General features: G+C 35.9%; 1 protein-coding gene across 1 annotated transcript in view; it reads right to left on the reverse strand.

The window, feature by feature from the left end:
* LOC123525831 (apolipophorins-like) overlaps positions 1 to 18,427 on the reverse strand; it is a 68,801-nt gene that overhangs the window by 8,515 nt on the left and 41,859 nt on the right. The window contains exons 24-36 of the mRNA XM_053538198.1: positions 12,161 to 17,032; positions 9,888 to 10,036; positions 9,137 to 9,320; positions 8,636 to 8,795; positions 7,644 to 7,825; positions 6,351 to 6,634; positions 5,344 to 5,491; positions 5,089 to 5,221; positions 4,342 to 4,469; positions 3,662 to 3,817; positions 2,839 to 3,211; positions 1,928 to 2,142; positions 1,037 to 1,429 (exon numbers count right to left, since the gene is read on the reverse strand). Of these exons, the coding sequence (XP_053394173.1) occupies positions 1,037 to 1,429; positions 1,928 to 2,142; positions 2,839 to 3,211; positions 3,662 to 3,817; positions 4,342 to 4,469; positions 5,089 to 5,221; positions 5,344 to 5,491; positions 6,351 to 6,634; positions 7,644 to 7,825; positions 8,636 to 8,795; positions 9,137 to 9,320; positions 9,888 to 10,036; positions 12,161 to 17,032 (7,377 nt within the window). The remainder of the gene's footprint in view (positions 1 to 1,036; positions 1,430 to 1,927; positions 2,143 to 2,838; positions 3,212 to 3,661; positions 3,818 to 4,341; positions 4,470 to 5,088; positions 5,222 to 5,343; positions 5,492 to 6,350; positions 6,635 to 7,643; positions 7,826 to 8,635; positions 8,796 to 9,136; positions 9,321 to 9,887; positions 10,037 to 12,160; positions 17,033 to 18,427) is intronic.

The following is an 18,427-nucleotide window of genomic DNA, read 5'->3' on the forward strand; positions in this document are numbered from 1 at the left end:
AAAGACTGAACATTCATATGCAGTGAGCAGCCAGGATATTTCATTTGACAAATTATTTTTACTATACACAAGGATTTCTCAACCTCTCTGTTGTCTGACGGAAGTATATGTAAGTTACCTGTAGGAAGCAAGGGCGTAGTGTAGAAAGGTATGTATAAGTTACCTGTAGGAAGCAAGAAGGTAGTGTAGAAAGTTATGTATAAGTTACCTGTAGGAAGCAAGAAGGTAGTGTAGAAAGTTATGTATAAGTTACCTGTAGGAAGTAAGGGCGTAGTGTAGAAAGATCTGTGTAAGTTACCTGTAGGAAGCAAGGGCGTAGTGTAGAAAGGTATGTGTAAGTTACCTGCAGGAAGCAAGGGTGTAGAGTAGAAAGGTATGTATAAGTTACCTGCAGGAAGCAAGGGCGTAGTGTAGAAAGGCATGTATAAGTTACCTGTAGGAAGCAAGGGCGTAGTGTAGAAAGGCATGTATAAGTTACCTGTAGGAAGCAAGGGCATAGTGTAGAAAGGCATGTTTAAGTTACCTGTAGGAAGCAAGGGCGTAGTGTAGAAAGGTATGTATAAGTTACCTGTAGGAAGCAAGGAGGTAGTGTAGAAAGGTATGTAGAATGTATAAGTTACCTGTAGGAAGCAAGGGCGTAGTGTAGAAAGGTATGTATAAGTTACCTGTAGGAAGCAAGGGCGTAGTGTAGAAAGGTATGTATAAGTTACCTGTAGGAAGCAAGGAGGTAGTGTAGAAAGGTATATATAAGTTACCTGTAGGAAGCAAGAGCGTAGTGTAGAAAGGTATATATAAGTTACCTGTAGGAAGCAAGGAGGTAGTGTAGAAAGGTATGTAGAGAGTATGTATAAGTTACCTGTAGGAAGCAAGGGCGTAGTGTAGAAAGGTATATATAAGTTACCTGTAGGAAGCAAGGGCGTAGTGTAGAAAGGTATGTATAAGTTACCTGTAGGAAGCAAGAGCGTAGTGTAGAAAGGTATATATAAGTTACCTGTAGGAAGCAAGGAGGTAGTGTAGAAAGGTATGTATAAGTTACCTGTAGGAAGCAAGGGCGTAGTGTAGAACTTGAAGAATTGAAGACAGCAGCACATTCTTCCGATTTCCTCTTTGGTTCATCTTGTACATAAGCCATGGTAGATCTGCAAGAACTAGCAACTTCCCAGGAATTCAAGAACTTTCTAATTCTTAGACCTGATTCTCCTTCCGGCGACATAACATCATTATTTGGTTCATTATCATTGTTACCAAGCAGACCTCCAACTTTTCCGTAGTACCAACCACTTAGTCCGACAATGTGATAATCGCTGCTGAAATCTGACACAACAGAGAGACCGATGGTACTGTCAAGGGTTATAGTATTTCCAGACCTGAAAATTGTCAGTCTTTCCGAGCGGTAAGGTAATTCTGTAGGCTGACCATCAACCTTAACCTACAACAGTAAAACATTGTACAGTGTAATGACTCTTTCTATAATTCAGAACTGGACATAAATATTTTTTGTACAAAGTTGGTTTACTTCATACTGGTTGCCTAACCATATTTATCATTCATCAATGTTAAAAATATGAAATAAACATACTGTTACAGTATCTAGAAATTTCTGTGTCAAGAAATATGCAATTATTTTTCACGTAGTAATATTATTGCACTTGTAAAATTGTGCAATATCTGTGTAATAAAACTTTCATTTATTTTTCAAACTGGACATTAATGTCATGCTGCCTGGAATGGCAAGCCTATGAATCTTGCAAGCCGCTTTTTATACTTTAAAAATATCACTGTGAAATATGCACTGCTTCTGCTTAACCAGAATAAACTTCTTACACAAAATCATGAATAGTTTCAAACATAATATTAAATCATGTATTTTAACTGACTGGTACTGATAAAATGGCATAAAATTCATTAAATGTTACTCTGAACATACCATATAACTTTGGAACATTTCTACAGTTTTTCCAGCTACCATGGTGATGATTGATTCTTTGGCAAGAGTTTTGGGTCCTCCAGTGTATTTCAGAACGACAGAGAAATTATTGTTCATGACATCTTGAGCCAAGACATAGCTACACAGTCCTGATACATCTAAGTGGTGGCCATCAAATGTTGTGAAATGCTGCTTGCCAGAAACAGTTCCAAATACTGTAATATGAAGAAGACAATAATTACGGCATTCTGACATAACATGAAAAAAGGGGAACATAGTTTGGCAAAATGAGGAATATTATATGAACATATGAAAAACATACAATGTATATGGCAACATGACATAATATGGCAATATGAAGATTAGAATATGGCAATATGAAGAACGGAATATGGCAATATGAAGACCAGAATATGGAAATACAAACAGCAAACAATTTAATAGAACAGCTTCCAAACTATTATGGCGAAAGTGATAACCTTCATTTAATTACTTTACAACTTCAAGGTCATGAAGTTTGTTTTGTTGGAGATTAACCTCTGTTGGAGATTAAGTTCTATCAATGCAAACTGGGTGATATGGTGACTCTCCAGCTTTTAATGGTGCAGGAAGTCATTGTCCTCAACCATTCAGCTCCTGGACGTAAATTATTATTTTGCAATATGTAACTAGTGTCTAATGATTTTATAAGATAGTTTATTTTAAGGCTATTTGTCTGTTCGTACGTTGCAGAAAAGTGTTATGACTAGCCAAAATCTTTATAACTGCTCCCTTGCCTTAAATTGAAAAAGAAGTCATAACTGCTGAAACTAATCTAATCTGCTACAAACCAGATTCCAAAACACAATCTATTAGTACAATTGCAGGTACCCTACTCATTAATGTAATTCTATTGAATGAAAATAGTTTACCATCAAATGGTGGGACCAAGTCCTTCCTCATGCTCCAACGCACATGTGGCAGCCTGTAATACAGGTCCCACAGACAGATATCTCTCCTTGGGAAATACTTATCAGCCAAAGCTTTCATCTTCCTCATGTACCTATCTGCTGTCAATTTCATCACTGCATCAAAGTCATCCATTGGGATGGGCAGATACAGGTCAAATTCAACTTCTCCATTCTCAAGGTCAAATGTAATGACCTTTGACTTGTGAAGGTCAAGGAGACCAAGTGGTAACACATGGAATTCGTCCATGACCTTTGATCTGATGGTGTCAAGGGCTTTCTGGATCAATTCCCTCAGAGAAATGTTGATCTCTGTGTATTTATATAACCAGGAAACCTTTAAAGACAAGACATTTGAAGTATTGAACTGTTATCTTTAAATGAAACTGTTAAAGTTACAACATATGTCAATGAGAAACTCACGCTGGTGTTCAAAGAAGTGTTTTCTCTATCTTAATTGAAATTTACACATATCTTAACTTGACTCCCTTTCAACATAGAGTGGAGTCAGAGGACAGACACTCTGTAAGAGGAAATAATATGCCAATAATTACAGTGACAACACTGATAACTATGTAGATGTCCTCTGTTCATGACACCTCTAGAGGAACATACACCTCTCTAAAAAGGCACATAATTAAATCTACCTTTCCAGGGCAACATCTTCTGTTTGAGAAACACATTTTTGTGTTCCAAGCAGTGTTTATTCTAGGGTTCACAGCACATATATCAGTCGACTTGTACTGAAAGTAAGGATTATACAGCAGCCTATAAAATGATAAAATACCTGTTCATAAAGATCAAGGATAGCTTTATTCATCTCTTGAATGTCTTCATTGTTCATGACATCATCAAACTTCTCTGAAAGTAGTTCCCCTGTACGTTTATACAAAGCCTTGTATTTCTCTATGAAGGTGGATTTTTCCATTGACTCCAGCAACAGCTGTCAAAACAAAGAGATCAAAATGTAAAATGCCTTCATTATATTGAAACTGCAACCCCATGCCCACCCACAATTCATTTCAACAATGATATAAGATATGCACAACAGTTTTTTTACAGCTTCTTGCTTTCTTTATGTTCTATGTATTAAATCCGGCCGGTGCAAACTTGCACATTTTCAATCAAGCAGTAGTTATTATGTTTGCTATAATGCGAAAGCCGTGAAAATTCGGCGGATTTCAAATATTTTCACGTCGGAACGGTCCAGCTTGGTTGTTATTCGGTGGCAAATATGACCCTTGGGAATGAATTAGGCCGGTCACTGGTCGCGGTCACCAGGTGGTCGCTATTCACGGCCTTTTTATGAGCATTTTTCTAAGGGGGAACCAGAGACCGGTCGTTGTCGACAGGTGGTCGCTATTCACGGGTGGTCGCTAGCACAAGTTTGACTGTAGTATAAAATCTTATTGGAATAAATATCCTTGTAATCATCACTTCTAAAAGCAAGGAAATAATTTATGCTACCTGTTGTACTTCATTGATAACTTTAAGAATTTCTGAGTTGTCCAGGCCAGGGTAGTTCTCTACAATTTTGTTGTACGCTGCTTTCACATCATCTATGTATGGTTCCAATGCGAGTTCATCCAGCAACACTATAAAACATAAAAACATTTTAAAACATTGAAGTTTTGGTCAAAAAAATGAAGTACATTGTATTCTCAAAAAAATGTGGAAATTTTCTTCCATTTCTAAGCTTTAAATAGCAGCTGGGCACTTAGATAAGAAGTACCAGGTAAGAGACTCATCCATTTTGTTTAAAGTAAGTTTCATATATAAATTTCACATTTGAGTATACTGGTGTAAATGCCTTCAACATGCAAAACTGGCAAACTTTCAAAAGTTAGGCAAACAACAAAGATGATCTGCTGGCTTTAATCAGTAATGGAGAAATTGTCTTATGTAACAAGCCTTTTTACTACTCTTCTCTGCTGCCATTTTTCAAAGACACTTTCTTTCCAAAAACAAGTTTTTCCATGAAATGTACGGAACTCAACAGTATATATATTTTTTAAATATCCCTTGTGGAATCTTACAGTTTTGAAAACCTACCAAATCAAATCATACAAAGAAAATAAAATTCCAATTTATTTTATATTTATAAATTAATGTCCCAATGAAATAGCTCTTTTTGTTCAAATTTCTCAATTTTTATGCCAACATGTAACATTATCAAACAATTTCACAGTATAAGTTCTGAAAATAACCCCTTACCTTCAATCATAGTTCTAATCTGGTTGGAGATATCTTTTATTGTATCATCATACAGGGTAGTGAACTCCTCTATCTTATCAGTAAGTACAGAAAATACAATTTCCATTTCCTCTTGAACTATTACCTCCCCTGCCTAAAAGTAACAAAAATATTTGGATAACCTAAAATGACCATCAATAAACATTGACAGTATATGAATGTATCTTTTCAATAGCATAAAATCTTGATGTAATTCAAATCGAGTCATTTTCTCACCTTGACTTTTTCTGAGATAGTTTTCATCATTGCATTGTAACGTTCTTTGAATGGGTATACATCGATCTTGTTAGTGAGTTCTTCAATAGTCTCTTTTGCCTTTGTATAAGCAATATTCATCTTGGAAATGGCGACAGAGTATCCAGCCCTGAAAATTCAAATTCTTCATTAGTCTTGCTAAATAGCACTGCATTACCAATTTGAACTGCTACTCAACTTTACTGGCTTTCGACAATGAACGATATCAAAGAAAATGTTCTGACAAATACATTATCATACTAGATGCCCACAGGAAACATGTCGAGCCTGCCTTTTGACCCCTATTTGTGACCTTGGACATTTGAGATAAGAACCTGAGGTTTCACATGACACTCCGTCTCATTGAGTTAAACATTCATGCCAAATATAAACAAGATTCCTCAATGCATGTCAAACTTATTGGCCGGACAAGATCTGACATGACCTTTGACCTCCGTGACCTTGACCTTTGAGATAGGAATCTGGGATTTGGGCATGACACTCGGTTGCAATAAGGTTAACATTCATGCCAAATATAAACAAGATTGCGCCATGCATGTCAAAGTTATGGTCAGGACAAACAAATCCGGATGAAAGCATGCACATACACTGAACAGCCATTTGGACAACTGTCTTTGCTTCAGCAAGCAAGATCATCAAAAATCTAAAGTTCTGTAAAATGTTTATATTTCATAAGCATAAATTTTTGAAGTTTTGACCAAAATGGCTGCTCTGTGGAGACATAAGCAAAATAACAACATATTTAAAAGGACAGCAACTGTGACTATTCAAAAGCCTTGTCATTAAAAAAGTTGAAATAATGAAAACATACACTTAACAAGGACAAAAGGCGGCAATACGAGGCATTAAAACTCAGTCCTCTTACCACGATTAAACAGACAACAGACTACACCAAAATATTGCAGAGACAAAAAGAGTTGAAAAAAAGGGGCAAAACTTTGCAAAAATGACAAAACAGTGTAACTTACAGCATAGCTTTGACAGATCCAGAGTAGCTTTCTTCAACAGTCCTCAAATAAAATTCATTCTGCCGATATATTTTCTTCAGTTCTCTTCTCATTTTCCTAAGGTCCTGCTGAACAGACTTCATCTCCTCCTCGAGGCTGTCAGACACAGGTTTCAGCTCCTCAGTCAGACTGGAGCTGATGAGGCGGTGCTTCTTGAGCAGTATATCTCCCAGGTCTTTCATACATTCCTGAACAACTGGACTGATTTCATTCCTCATCTGCTGCAGGGCCTCAGATCCATAGGTCTACAGTATTACAAAAACAAGTGTATACTTCATCAAATGTAAATACATGTATGCTGCTCAGATAAGCAGTACTTAAGAAGTAACATGAGGACTACTGCTGATTGGGAAATATTCACAAAGGTTTTATTTCTGCCACTTAAAATGCAAAATATTTGTGTACATTGATATGCATCATGTCCTAAAACACAAAAAATTAAGTTTGGCAAAGTCTGAACACCACAAATAAGGTTTCTAACCATGAAATCACCAAATAAAGCCAATCAGAAAATTACACTGTCTACAGGGGATTGTTCTGTAATATTCATCTGACCAATAACAGTGAAGATGAATTACAGGATAAGGTTAGAACCACCATTTCCTTTTCAATTTTACCTCAAAGTCCAATCTATTTCAAATCAACACATCTTTTTATTAAAAGGCCTAGATTCAATCACAACACAACATAAGTTAAGTTTTCTAGTACTAAAACCTGGGGTGAGAACCAAATTTATTAGCAAAGAATGCTTGTTTAGTATCAACTTCCAGTATTGTTATTCTAACCCTTGAAACTGCAAAATCATTAGTATTTGTATGGGACAAATATTTGCAGATGTCGCGGTTAAGTAAATCAATGAAATCAAGTCCCAAAGAATATGTAAAATTCCCACACATTTCAAAGTCTAAAGTTGAAATCCATGAATGCATATCCACATAAAACAGTAGTTCTGGGCTAAACCTTGAGATTGGTGTCTAAGAAATTAAATGATTTTACAGCAATTACTTTTCAGCTGACATGACTAAATATATAACTCCAAATTATATATATTATTATATTATACCAGCTTTATAAAGCACCTTTTTCATGATAAATACATGCATGTTCAAACGCACTTCACATAATGCAAAGGCAGCCACTCGGGGCGTCAAATTCATCCACTACTAGTACAGACACACAGCGATCTGATCAGACGGACAGAAAGCAACAAGTAAGTCACAGACAGATGTGGGCATAATGAGATACAGTACTTACAGCCGCCTCCGAGATGAGTTCAGGCCTCCATTTGAGGTGTGCATGTAGCTTGCGATCATCTAGTTCCGCTGACATACGTCCCTCCTGAACAAGATCAGCCACTGTCTGGGTAGATGTCTCCGATACAAATGATGAGGCATTTGGGAAGAAGGCCTTGGTAACAACTTGGCCCTTGAAGTCATCTTAAATATCAAATATAGATATAGATAAATGACTGCAGAATGTGAAAACAACACATACTGACTCAAATGTTTTCAAAAATTTTATTGTTCCCTTTCTATCTATTTCTGTTTCTATTTTGTCCTGTTTTCTCACATACTCATTGCGTGTCTTTGTTTGTATAGTTTAATATATTTTAACAGGCAGTTTATAGAACCCTTTCAAGAAAGTGCCAATTTAACCTTGAGCCTGCTGGCAGCAAGACTTAGTGATTCTGCCTTTGCAACAGTGCCAAGATCAGCCTGCACAGATCATGCTCTGCCCTGTTTGCTATACAATCAGTATATTTTTAGTGAACACCCCTTTGAATAATAAGTGGTAATGCCCAAACTGAATGATGGACCAGTCTTTTAGAAATGTAGCAGGCTATGGGTCAATCTCCTAAAACATGATGACTCATAATGTAATAAAAAAGTGCTTAGTATACGAAATCTGAAAAAGAATAAGTTAAGAAACTGTTATATATTATAGTGTCAGTTGCAGTCTTATTATAACAAAAAATATAAATACAAAAAAAACAACAAAAAACACCTGACCCAATGGGCCTATAAGACACCTTACATTATTTACAATGAAAAATGTAAAATTTCAGAAAGAACAAAAATACCAGCAGACTGAGATTCTGAATATATCTTTAATTTGTAACAGAAAATAGATGGCAAAAAGTGTCGAAGACTTATGTTGCTGTGGGAATGAACATTCAAACAATACAAAATCATCCCTATTCTATGAAAACTACCTAAAACTTTTTTTAGATTTTACAAGTGTCCTACCATATGTCATGGAGGCATCTACACTTCTCTTGTTTGTATCTACGGTCCAGACAGTCTTCCATGTTGGTTTCATATTGTGAGATGTTTCTATGGTTACTGTGTATGGGGATTCTGAGGTCATGTGACCTGTAATCTCTGCTGATTGGTCAGGACTGGTCATCTGCAAAAATACATGCAAAATAATTTGATATTATTAAACACGAGACTGAATATGGACCAAGCAAATAAAACAGAATGATATGAAACTGTCAAAGGAACAGACAGAAAGATCTTGCTAAATCAATTACCACACAAGGTCCTGTTTTATTTTACTAGGTAAAAGGCAAATAATTTACTGACCACAGTGATATATGATTTACATTAGAAAACAATACTCTTTTGGTTATTATCTCTTTTGATTGCAAATGGATGAATAATAAGTACTGACATTTCAAAAGTTTGCAGACTAATCTGCCTGGATTCCCATTTCAGTTAAGATGGCCAAAAATATAGTCCACAAACCTTGATGTTCATTTTTCTTTCCTTCCGATCCAGCTCTGAGTGAAGTTGGAGAGCAGACATATCCTTGTCTGTACCGCGGTATTTCATCTCTAGATCACCCGAAGTGACATCATCTTTTGTGGCCAAGCTGGACATCATCTCAACATGTGTGCGAGTGTAAACATGATCTAAGCTCCATCCAGCCCTACAGAAAAACAAAACAGAAATTAACTGAGCAATTCTACACTTCATCAAATATCAACATTTGAAGGTATATAATACATTGTATACTGGCAGACAGGCCAAAAGACCACACTCCAAAGTAAACAACTAAGTTTGGAGACCAGTCAATGAATGCAGTTTTTACCATTGGTCAATTTCTAAACTGGAGTTTTGAGACTGCCTTCTAAAACCAACTTTATAACATTAGACCAAGGGCTTTCCCTGATAATTTATATTTGAAGATCAACCTCTTTAAGTGTAACTGCAACAAGAAACAGAGGAAATCTATTTAACCTCTCCAACTCCTTTTTTGGTTAAATATATACACATCAAATGATGCTGACCTCAATGGTGTGTTCAGTTTCATTGCAGACAGACAAGATATAATTTGATAAATAATGACTGTGTGAGTTTTACACTGTTAAATGGTCAATTTTCCCAATGACAGAAAGGATAGAGTCTATATGAGGGTAATTTAACTGGTACCATCTTTCAATCTAGTCCGTAGAATTCACAACTTCTTAACTTATACAAGAAAATGCTACTCTACTTGTAATTAGGGAGATCTCCATCCTCTTGCTGTATAATGTACTTGACCAACACTGCTTTGTTCACTTCTGGAGAGTATGTCAGTTTTGTCTGTCCGTCCAGTAGCCGGTTACCATCATTGACAGCAATTTCAGAGCTCAGGGACAACTCCTAGTTAATAAGATCAATGGAATATGATAACCTACTATGCAACGCAACTTTCAAACACGTTTTTGATACATAATTTATTTAATGCAGATTTTCAAAAGTATTTGAATTATGTAACAGCGGTAGATCTAGTCGATCAAGTTAAGGAGGTAGGTTACCTTTATATTTGTATGTGCGCATGTCCAACCGGAAGCTAACATGACGATTTACAACGACGTTTACGACAAACTAAATGTGTTTGTATATTCATTCTTCTGAAAACAAATCATAGACCTGTCTTCGATCTGACGCTTTATGGTTTAATAATGCAGAAATAATGAATAAATTGCCGCAGAAACGCTTCAAAACAATGTTGCCTTAAAATGACGTCATTGACGTCATGACGTTACGTGTCAGTTACCGCGCAAAATGAATAGCTTTATCTTGAAAGTACGTAATTCTGTGCATTTTCTTTATTCAAATTATTTTCAAATAACCATTATTTGCTGAAATATTTTTTATTAGTCTTTTGCTCTGAATAATAATCAATATTTTGCTTCTTTTGTGTAGTTATATTGAAATGTTATGCGGAATGTAAGAAAATGGATGATGGTAACCAATGTTATTTGGAATATAGTTGGCTGAGAGGTTACTTGTTACGGTCATTTTCAAATAAAAAATCTAGCAGGTCGATTTGTAATACCTATTTTTCAGGTTCCGTTGATAGTTTGTTACTTATATACTAAAACTAAGATCTAAAATTGTTCAAATTTCAGTAGAAAATTGTTGTTTCTTGAATTGAATTGATGTTACCATGGAAACGAAGCCCGTGACCTATGTATCTAAATGTAAATTTCAAAAGCGTTGACACTAGTCTATTTAAGAAACACAGCATCGGCTTTTTATTTTCATTTCACCAATATCCATGAGAATAATAGTAGCATGTTGAACGATTTTTCCATGAAAAATGCCAGACGAGGGGTACTGCTGTAAGTATTCTAAGCTTAGAAATTTGTTTGAATAAATACAGATAACACGAAAATATAACTTACGTTAGAAATAATATGTTTTAAAGCTACATCAACTAGAAAGATAACCTAATTCAATATTATTTGATAAGAAATTACGACAAAAGGCAAGACATAAGCCATTTTAAACATCTCTGTTGCCATGGTTACTTTGAACATTAAGAAAAATAGGGTACCATGTATAGTGCTTGGTATTTTGCTAATAATATTACCCAAATATTCCATGTTGGTCATTAACAAAATGGCACTGAAGCCGTCGAAAACCCCTATTTTTATACATAATTGTTTAAAAATGAAAGAAAATGCGTTACCATGGAAACACGAGTCCCGCGACATATTTATTTTAAGCTTATATTAGAAAGCTAACGTGCATACTAGTAAAATTATAGATTATGCTGACTTCTACGGATATTAATGAAACTAAAATACACTGAAAAGTGTTAAATATCCGTATTTTCCTTCTTCTTTCAATATGAAATACATTTGGAGGGTCATGTTCTTCAAACCTGGATAAAAATTGAACTTGAAGGGACAGAGACAAACGAATCTGAGATTTTAGCAGTTAAAACTTCATATTACACGAAATACAAAACGATGCTGCGGTTCAACTAATTTGATTTCACCCTTATGACAAGGTAACCTACCTCCTTAACCACTGTTTTAGGATTCTATGTCTGTACTCTTTCTACTCTTTCATCTCTGCAAATAACTCATAACTTCCCCACATGAATCAGAGGTGAAGGATGAATGACTTCGGGTCATCATCATCAGTGAAAGCACATGCCTAACACATTTTTGATATACACAAGATAAAGATATGATCTCCTGTACTAGATCAAAGTAAGTATTTCTGAATAAGATGACAAACTCAATAAATAATGTACTGTTCTGAAAGTAAAATTCTTGTTGAAACTGAATAAAGCTGAAAGGGAAGAAGGATGGAGCTCTTACATAAGATCAGCTTCAAATATTTCAATCTAATCACCTTAATCAAATGTATTAAGCTGCATATTTAACTTGAATCTCAATGACTGACTTTTCATGTATGTAATGATAAAAACAATACCAGACCAAAAACAGATCTGTTTCAACAGTTCAGAAAGAAATCATAAAATAGTACCTTGTTCATGCTTGGCAGTTTTACATCAATCTCAGCCATTTTCCTGATCTCTGTTGGAGACAAAGTGACCTTGACCTGTACTTGTTTGTCACGATCATTCCCAGAATCCCACAGTACAGTTCCTGTACTGACTATCTGACTTGCTGTATTTGTGTATGAGCTAGATATTTCAACTGACCTGGCAGGCAGTGTAAGCTTCAAATCGGAACTGTGTAATGTTGATCCACGTAGTAACATTTTAGAATACTCAAGATCATAAGACATTTCTTTGCCTTCTTTTTCATCCCATGAAATCTTGCCAGAACTGGATATTTTATCAACAGTTTTCTCAAAGTTGTTATGTAAACTAATAATTCTTTCTGGGTTAGTAATGCGAATATGGAAAACTTTCTTTTCCTTCAATTGATCCCCACTATCAGCAAGACCAAACTGTAAACGGAAATTGCTGTCTTGCTCTAGTTTGTTCCAGTCAAGTACCAAATCTCCATTCACGCTTTGACCTTCATTCACACCACTGAAACTAAACTCCATCTGCCTTGGTTCACGGAACATGATGCTGCCTGAGAACTTGTTCAAAGCTCCAACTTCTGCATCTACATCAAAGTATTTCTTTCCATTGTACTGTATAAGAATGACCTCTTTAGCTCTCATTGGAGAAGTGTAATGCCTATGGTCAAAGTTAACTTTCATATCTTTCAATTCCTTGAATGGTGTTGTCACTGTCATTAGCACACCAGCTTCAACATTATCATTATTTACCTCATAAACAAGCTTAGGTCCATCAATATCAATCTCCTTCTTGATCCTCTTGCTATCTTCCCATGACAGCCTGAATTTTTCAGATTTTGCTTCTACATGTAGTTCAATATGGGTAAAGTTGGTGAAACCACTGGTAAATTTCTGGAATATTTCAGAATCCTTCATGTGATTTGGATCAAGTTTAAAACGAGATGTCATTTGGACTGGTGTCTCGAGAGCGGAACTTGTTACAGAAATACTGTAATCTCTTTTATAACCGCTTGTCAAATAGTTTGCTTCTAACTCTGATGACTTGTACCCTTCATAAGGTGTTGTGACCTTCAGCACACTCTTCTTTGGCTTGTATACAAAGTCAACAGTAACTTCCTTGTCCGATCCATAGACAGCCTTGACGTTGTTTGTGACAGAATTCAGTTTATCTGTAGTCTTATCAGCATTTCCTTTAACGGACAGAATTATCGGAGAACCCAAGGCAGTTTGAGTTATTGTACCATCCAAGTTCCAATCAATTAAATCTGGGATAGAAGGCATATGACTCAAGTCAAACAAACTGCCTCCGTATGTCACGTCAATGACAGTTGTTTCATATCCTTCGATAGGAATTTCATGTTTGCAATAATACTTTCCCCTCTGCCAGGACTGCTCAGTGGACAAAACATACTCTCCATAGCTGTAAGTAACCATTTGATTCACTTTACCTTGTTTCAGATTTGTTTCCTCATTATAGGATGCCTTTTCTAGCAAAGGAGTTTCAAAAGTAAATGTTGCAGTACTTTCCATGTTGACTCTATCAGCTATGGAAGTTTTCCTGTCAGCATTGTAGAAGAGTTTGTTATATCTGAAGTCGTCATGTGGAACTTCAACAATTAAGTAAGTTAAAATTTCAGTGGAAGAAGTGGTGTCAGCTTCACTTTCATCACTGTTAAATTTGAACCTGAAGTCTGCACTGGCTTTATTGTCTCTGATCTCGGCAAGTAATTTTGATGATATATCTATATGTAATGTGTCCGTCTGCTTAAATCTGTGTTCCAGAGTAAGTTCATTAACTCTTGTCTCTCTGTCGATAACAGTTTCAGTTTTGGATGAAGCCACTAAATTTGGTAAATTGTATGAAAATTTAGTCTGACTTGACGTCTTGTATGCTGGTCCCAGCGTGTATTCAAGTGACGTCTGGAAGTTCAGTGGTATGCCTGTATGGTTGAGTGTGAGACTTACATCATCTGGGAGATAGGGTGCTTTCAAGACAGAACTTGTAAATAAATCTTGACCATCAAATTTATGTCTCAAAGATGCATGCCATGTCTGATCATACTTTAATTCAGCTTTTGTTGTAAAATCATCCAATAATCCAGTCCTTAATACTTCCACTTTCATATCTCTATAACGTTCAAATGGTGTTGTAATAGAACCTCTTAATACTGTTTTTCTTCCATTATTTCTCAACACAAAATCAGATATTATTGAGTTTTCATTATATGCCACTTCAGCATGTGTTTTAGTATTTGGGAATTTGCCCGCATGTGAAAACTGCAGGTGGGTGCGTGAAATGTTGGCAAATGGGGTAAGGAATGTCAGTGTGTATACAATAGCGTCTTTTGCACTGAATGTATTCTCAAATGTTATCTTCTTGCCGTTAGTTTCATATTCCGCTTTTGTGCTGAAGTCGTCTATCTGACCTTGGTGGTGCAGGTTCCAATTAACAGTTTCATATCCTCTGAAGGGGCTGTCCATTGAAAATGTTGATACAATTCCGTTCTTAGATGAAAATGTTGCCTCTGTAACAACAGGTTTATCGAAACAATCACATGTGATCTTAGCATCGGACTTGAACTCCTCCCTATTACCAGTATGTGTAAACCCAGCTGTTACCACTTTATTGTCTGTATATGGACTAGTTACCTTAATCGTACCCTCAAGAGTCTCTAAAGATGTAAACCTATAGTCTGATTCAACTTTAACCACTTGTGTTGGTAGATATTCGATCTCAAAACCTGAAACACGTGACATTCCCAATGTATTACTGTTGACCTTGGCCTTCATGTATGGGTACTGGCGGAACGGGGTATACAGATTAAAAGTTCCAGTTAGACTTGTACCCAAATAAAATGCCCAGCTGAAGTCGGTAGAAATCTTATCAACATATGGTTTCATGACAAAAGCTGCACTTCCTTTGAAATTTACAGGATTACCATCTATTTTGAAACTGGTGTCCAAACCAGGGAACTGTGGGAATGAAGATTTTATCGAGACTTCTGTCTGCTTTACATGATCGAATCTGTAGACTGCCGCTAGACTGACCTTCTGTCCATCAACATTTACTTCTGTTTTAGTTCGCCAATTTAGACCTTGTCTCTCGCGTAAAGTTGTTATAGTGAACATGTTGAATCTGGGGATAGGCGTCAATATTTTCAAACTATTATCAAACATACCAAATTCATTATAGAAAATGTTGCTCTCTGCATTTATCTTATATGGTGTTTCACCCCATTTAAGCTCAAAGTTACTATTGTAGGGCATTATGCTATGAGCAGACGTCAATTTCAAAATGAGATCTTCTGTATAGATACTTTTAATGAGTGAATCAAGTTTCAGGGTACCATAGCTATTCTGGTAATTTACATCAGCTGACATCATTTCTAAATTATCTTTGGTAACAGAACCAGATGTCTTCACAAATCCAGGTTTGTCCTCATGATTAAAAGAAATCAACAATTCCCGCAGAGTCTCAGTTGGTATCAAGAATTCAAAGGTTGATCTTAGTTTTCTATTCGGGGCCAGCTGATGAGTTTCTCCAAAGTCAAACTTGAATCTGTTTCCTCGCATTGGTGTTACGTCAACCATTACACGTGAGCTTCCTGTTAACCTGCTGACCTCCCAGACAGTAGAAATGTCATCATTTGGAATCAATATATTTAATGTTCCTTGATTCTTCAGTCCACTTAAAGTATTATCATGAGTCATGTCCATTTCAATGTTGTAAGTGTCCATATTAACTTGTGATGAATAGTGAGAAACATCAGTAGTGATTTTTGAGGAAAATTTCTTGGAATCATCTTGATGCTCAGCATTCAAAATCAAAACTCGTAGACCTTCAAATGGTGAACGGAAATCAATTTTCCCATTAAATGATCGAGACATTTTGGTGTACTTTAACTCACCAGATGTTTTTAGAGATAATCTGTTTCGTCCCCACTCCACCAGAACAATTGTCTGAAGATCGTCATCTAGTCTATGCTTTAAATTTGCAGCCAATGATTTATAATTTTTGAATGGTGTAGATATAGTACCAGCAATATCTATACTGTTTACCTCAAATGGTACCTTTGCTGTAGCTGAGACTATCACCTTTTTCTTTTTATCCCAGGTAACGCTAGTTTTTGTCTGATACTGTGTTGAATCTCTGATTAACGATACCGCTAGTCCTAACTCCTCAAATCGTTCAAATGGACTTATAAATTCTACAGATAATTCTGTTCTGTCATCTCCATTGAATTTGTCATTTCGGAAAATAATATTGAATTCTAGCTTTTCTTTTGGACTCCATGACAATTCTATGTTAGTGATATATCTAGCAGCAGCAGAATGCTTCATATTGAAACCAATGGTGCGTGACGGGTAATGCAATAAATAGGCCACTTCAAAATCATCCCAACTTTTGAAGTCATATGTCATGTTGGTAAGGAAACGATCATCCAGGCTCTTATCAGCATTCCACTGTACGTCAAACAGCATATGTCTTTCTGTGTCAACAAGTGATGATCCCACATTGACCTTGACCTTGCGTGATGGTACAGTCACTTCAAATAAAAACTTTGCATTTTTACTTGGTTCACATATACCCTGAACAAAAATTCGGTACAGGTTATCACCCTTTTTGTATGATGCTTCAACAGTGTGGCCATTTTCCTCCCTGATGTACGACCCGAGAGCTCGAACCGGCTCTAATTCTGGAAGTTTGACTCCGACCTCAAACTCATACATCTTTTGAGTAGCAATTTTCAGCACAGTATCTATCCTTGTACGTCGTCCTTTGATAATTTCGAACTCCAGATTGCTGATATATTTGTTGTCATTCTCCTTACCAAACGCTCCAGCAAAAGACAATTCTCTGTTCTAGAGTTAAAAGATAAAGACACATAATTTAATCTTAAAGAGAAACTTCTAAATGCTCATTTTTTTATACAATTTTTGACCATACTCTGCAAATGTATATCTGGAAACTTCTGTGTTATCTACATTTGAAAATAGTATGCTTTAAATTGGCTTCAAAGTCATTAAAGCTTAAGATTTTCTAACTGATTAAATATTAGACTATAAAATATTAATTAATGATAAATTTTGGTAATATGGCAGCAACAGTCACTTAAAATGTTTAAGTTGACCCAGAATTTTGTAATCTGGCAGTAATATTCACATAAGATTTATAAGTTGGCAAAGACTTTTGATAATCTGGCAGGAACATTCACTTAAAACATGTAAACTGATCTAAAACCATATCTGGCATCAACATCAACTTCAAAAATGCAAATTGATACTCATTTTTTGATCTGACAGCAATATTAACTTAACAGTATAAAATGACCTAGAATTTTCATTTTCTAGCAGAAAAATTCCCTTAAAATGTGTACGTTTATCTAGAATCGTATATGACACTACATAGAATATTTACTGTGTACATACATTTGTTCTTGCACACCTTGAAATGAACTTAAAATAGCCTTTATTAAAAATGAACAAGAGGACCATGATGGTCCTGAATCGCTCACCTATCCCCACATGACCCAGTGTTGAACTGAGTATGATGTCATTATTTCTATTATTTGACACAGTGACCTAGTTTTTGAGCACATGTGACTTAGATATCATCAAGATAAAAAAATCTGACCAATTTTCATGAAGATCCATTGAAAAATATGGTCTCTAGACAGGTCACAAGGTTTTTCTATTATTTGACCTAATGACCTAGTTTTTGAACACACGTGACCCACTTTTAAACTTGACCTAGATATCATCAAGGTGAACATTCTCACCAATTTTCATGAAGATCTCATGAAAAATATGGCCTCTAGAGAGGTCACAAGGTTTTTCTATTTTTCGACCCACTGACCTAGTTTTTGACCGCACATGACCCAGTTATGAACCTGACCTAGATATTACCAAGCTGAACATTCTCATCAATTTTCATGAAGATCCATTGAGAAATATGGCCTCTAGAGAGTTCACAAGGTTTTTCTATTTTTAGACCTACTGACCTAGTTTTTGAACCCACGTGACCCAGTTTCAAACCTGACCTAGATATCAGCAAGGTGAACATTCTGATCAATATTCATGAAGATCTCATGAAAAATATGGCCTCTAGAGAGGTCACAAGTTTTTCTATTTTTAGATCTACTGGCCTACTTTATAACCCCACGTGACACAGTTTCGAACCTGACCTAGATATCATCAAGGTAAACATTCTGACCAATTTTCATGAAGATCCATTGAAAAATATGGCCTCTAGAGAGG

Source organism: Mercenaria mercenaria, chromosome 3, assembly GCF_021730395.1.
Source record: "Mercenaria mercenaria strain notata chromosome 3, MADL_Memer_1, whole genome shotgun sequence".
In the NCBI taxonomy this organism is placed as follows: domain Eukaryota; kingdom Metazoa; phylum Mollusca; class Bivalvia; order Venerida; family Veneridae; genus Mercenaria; species Mercenaria mercenaria.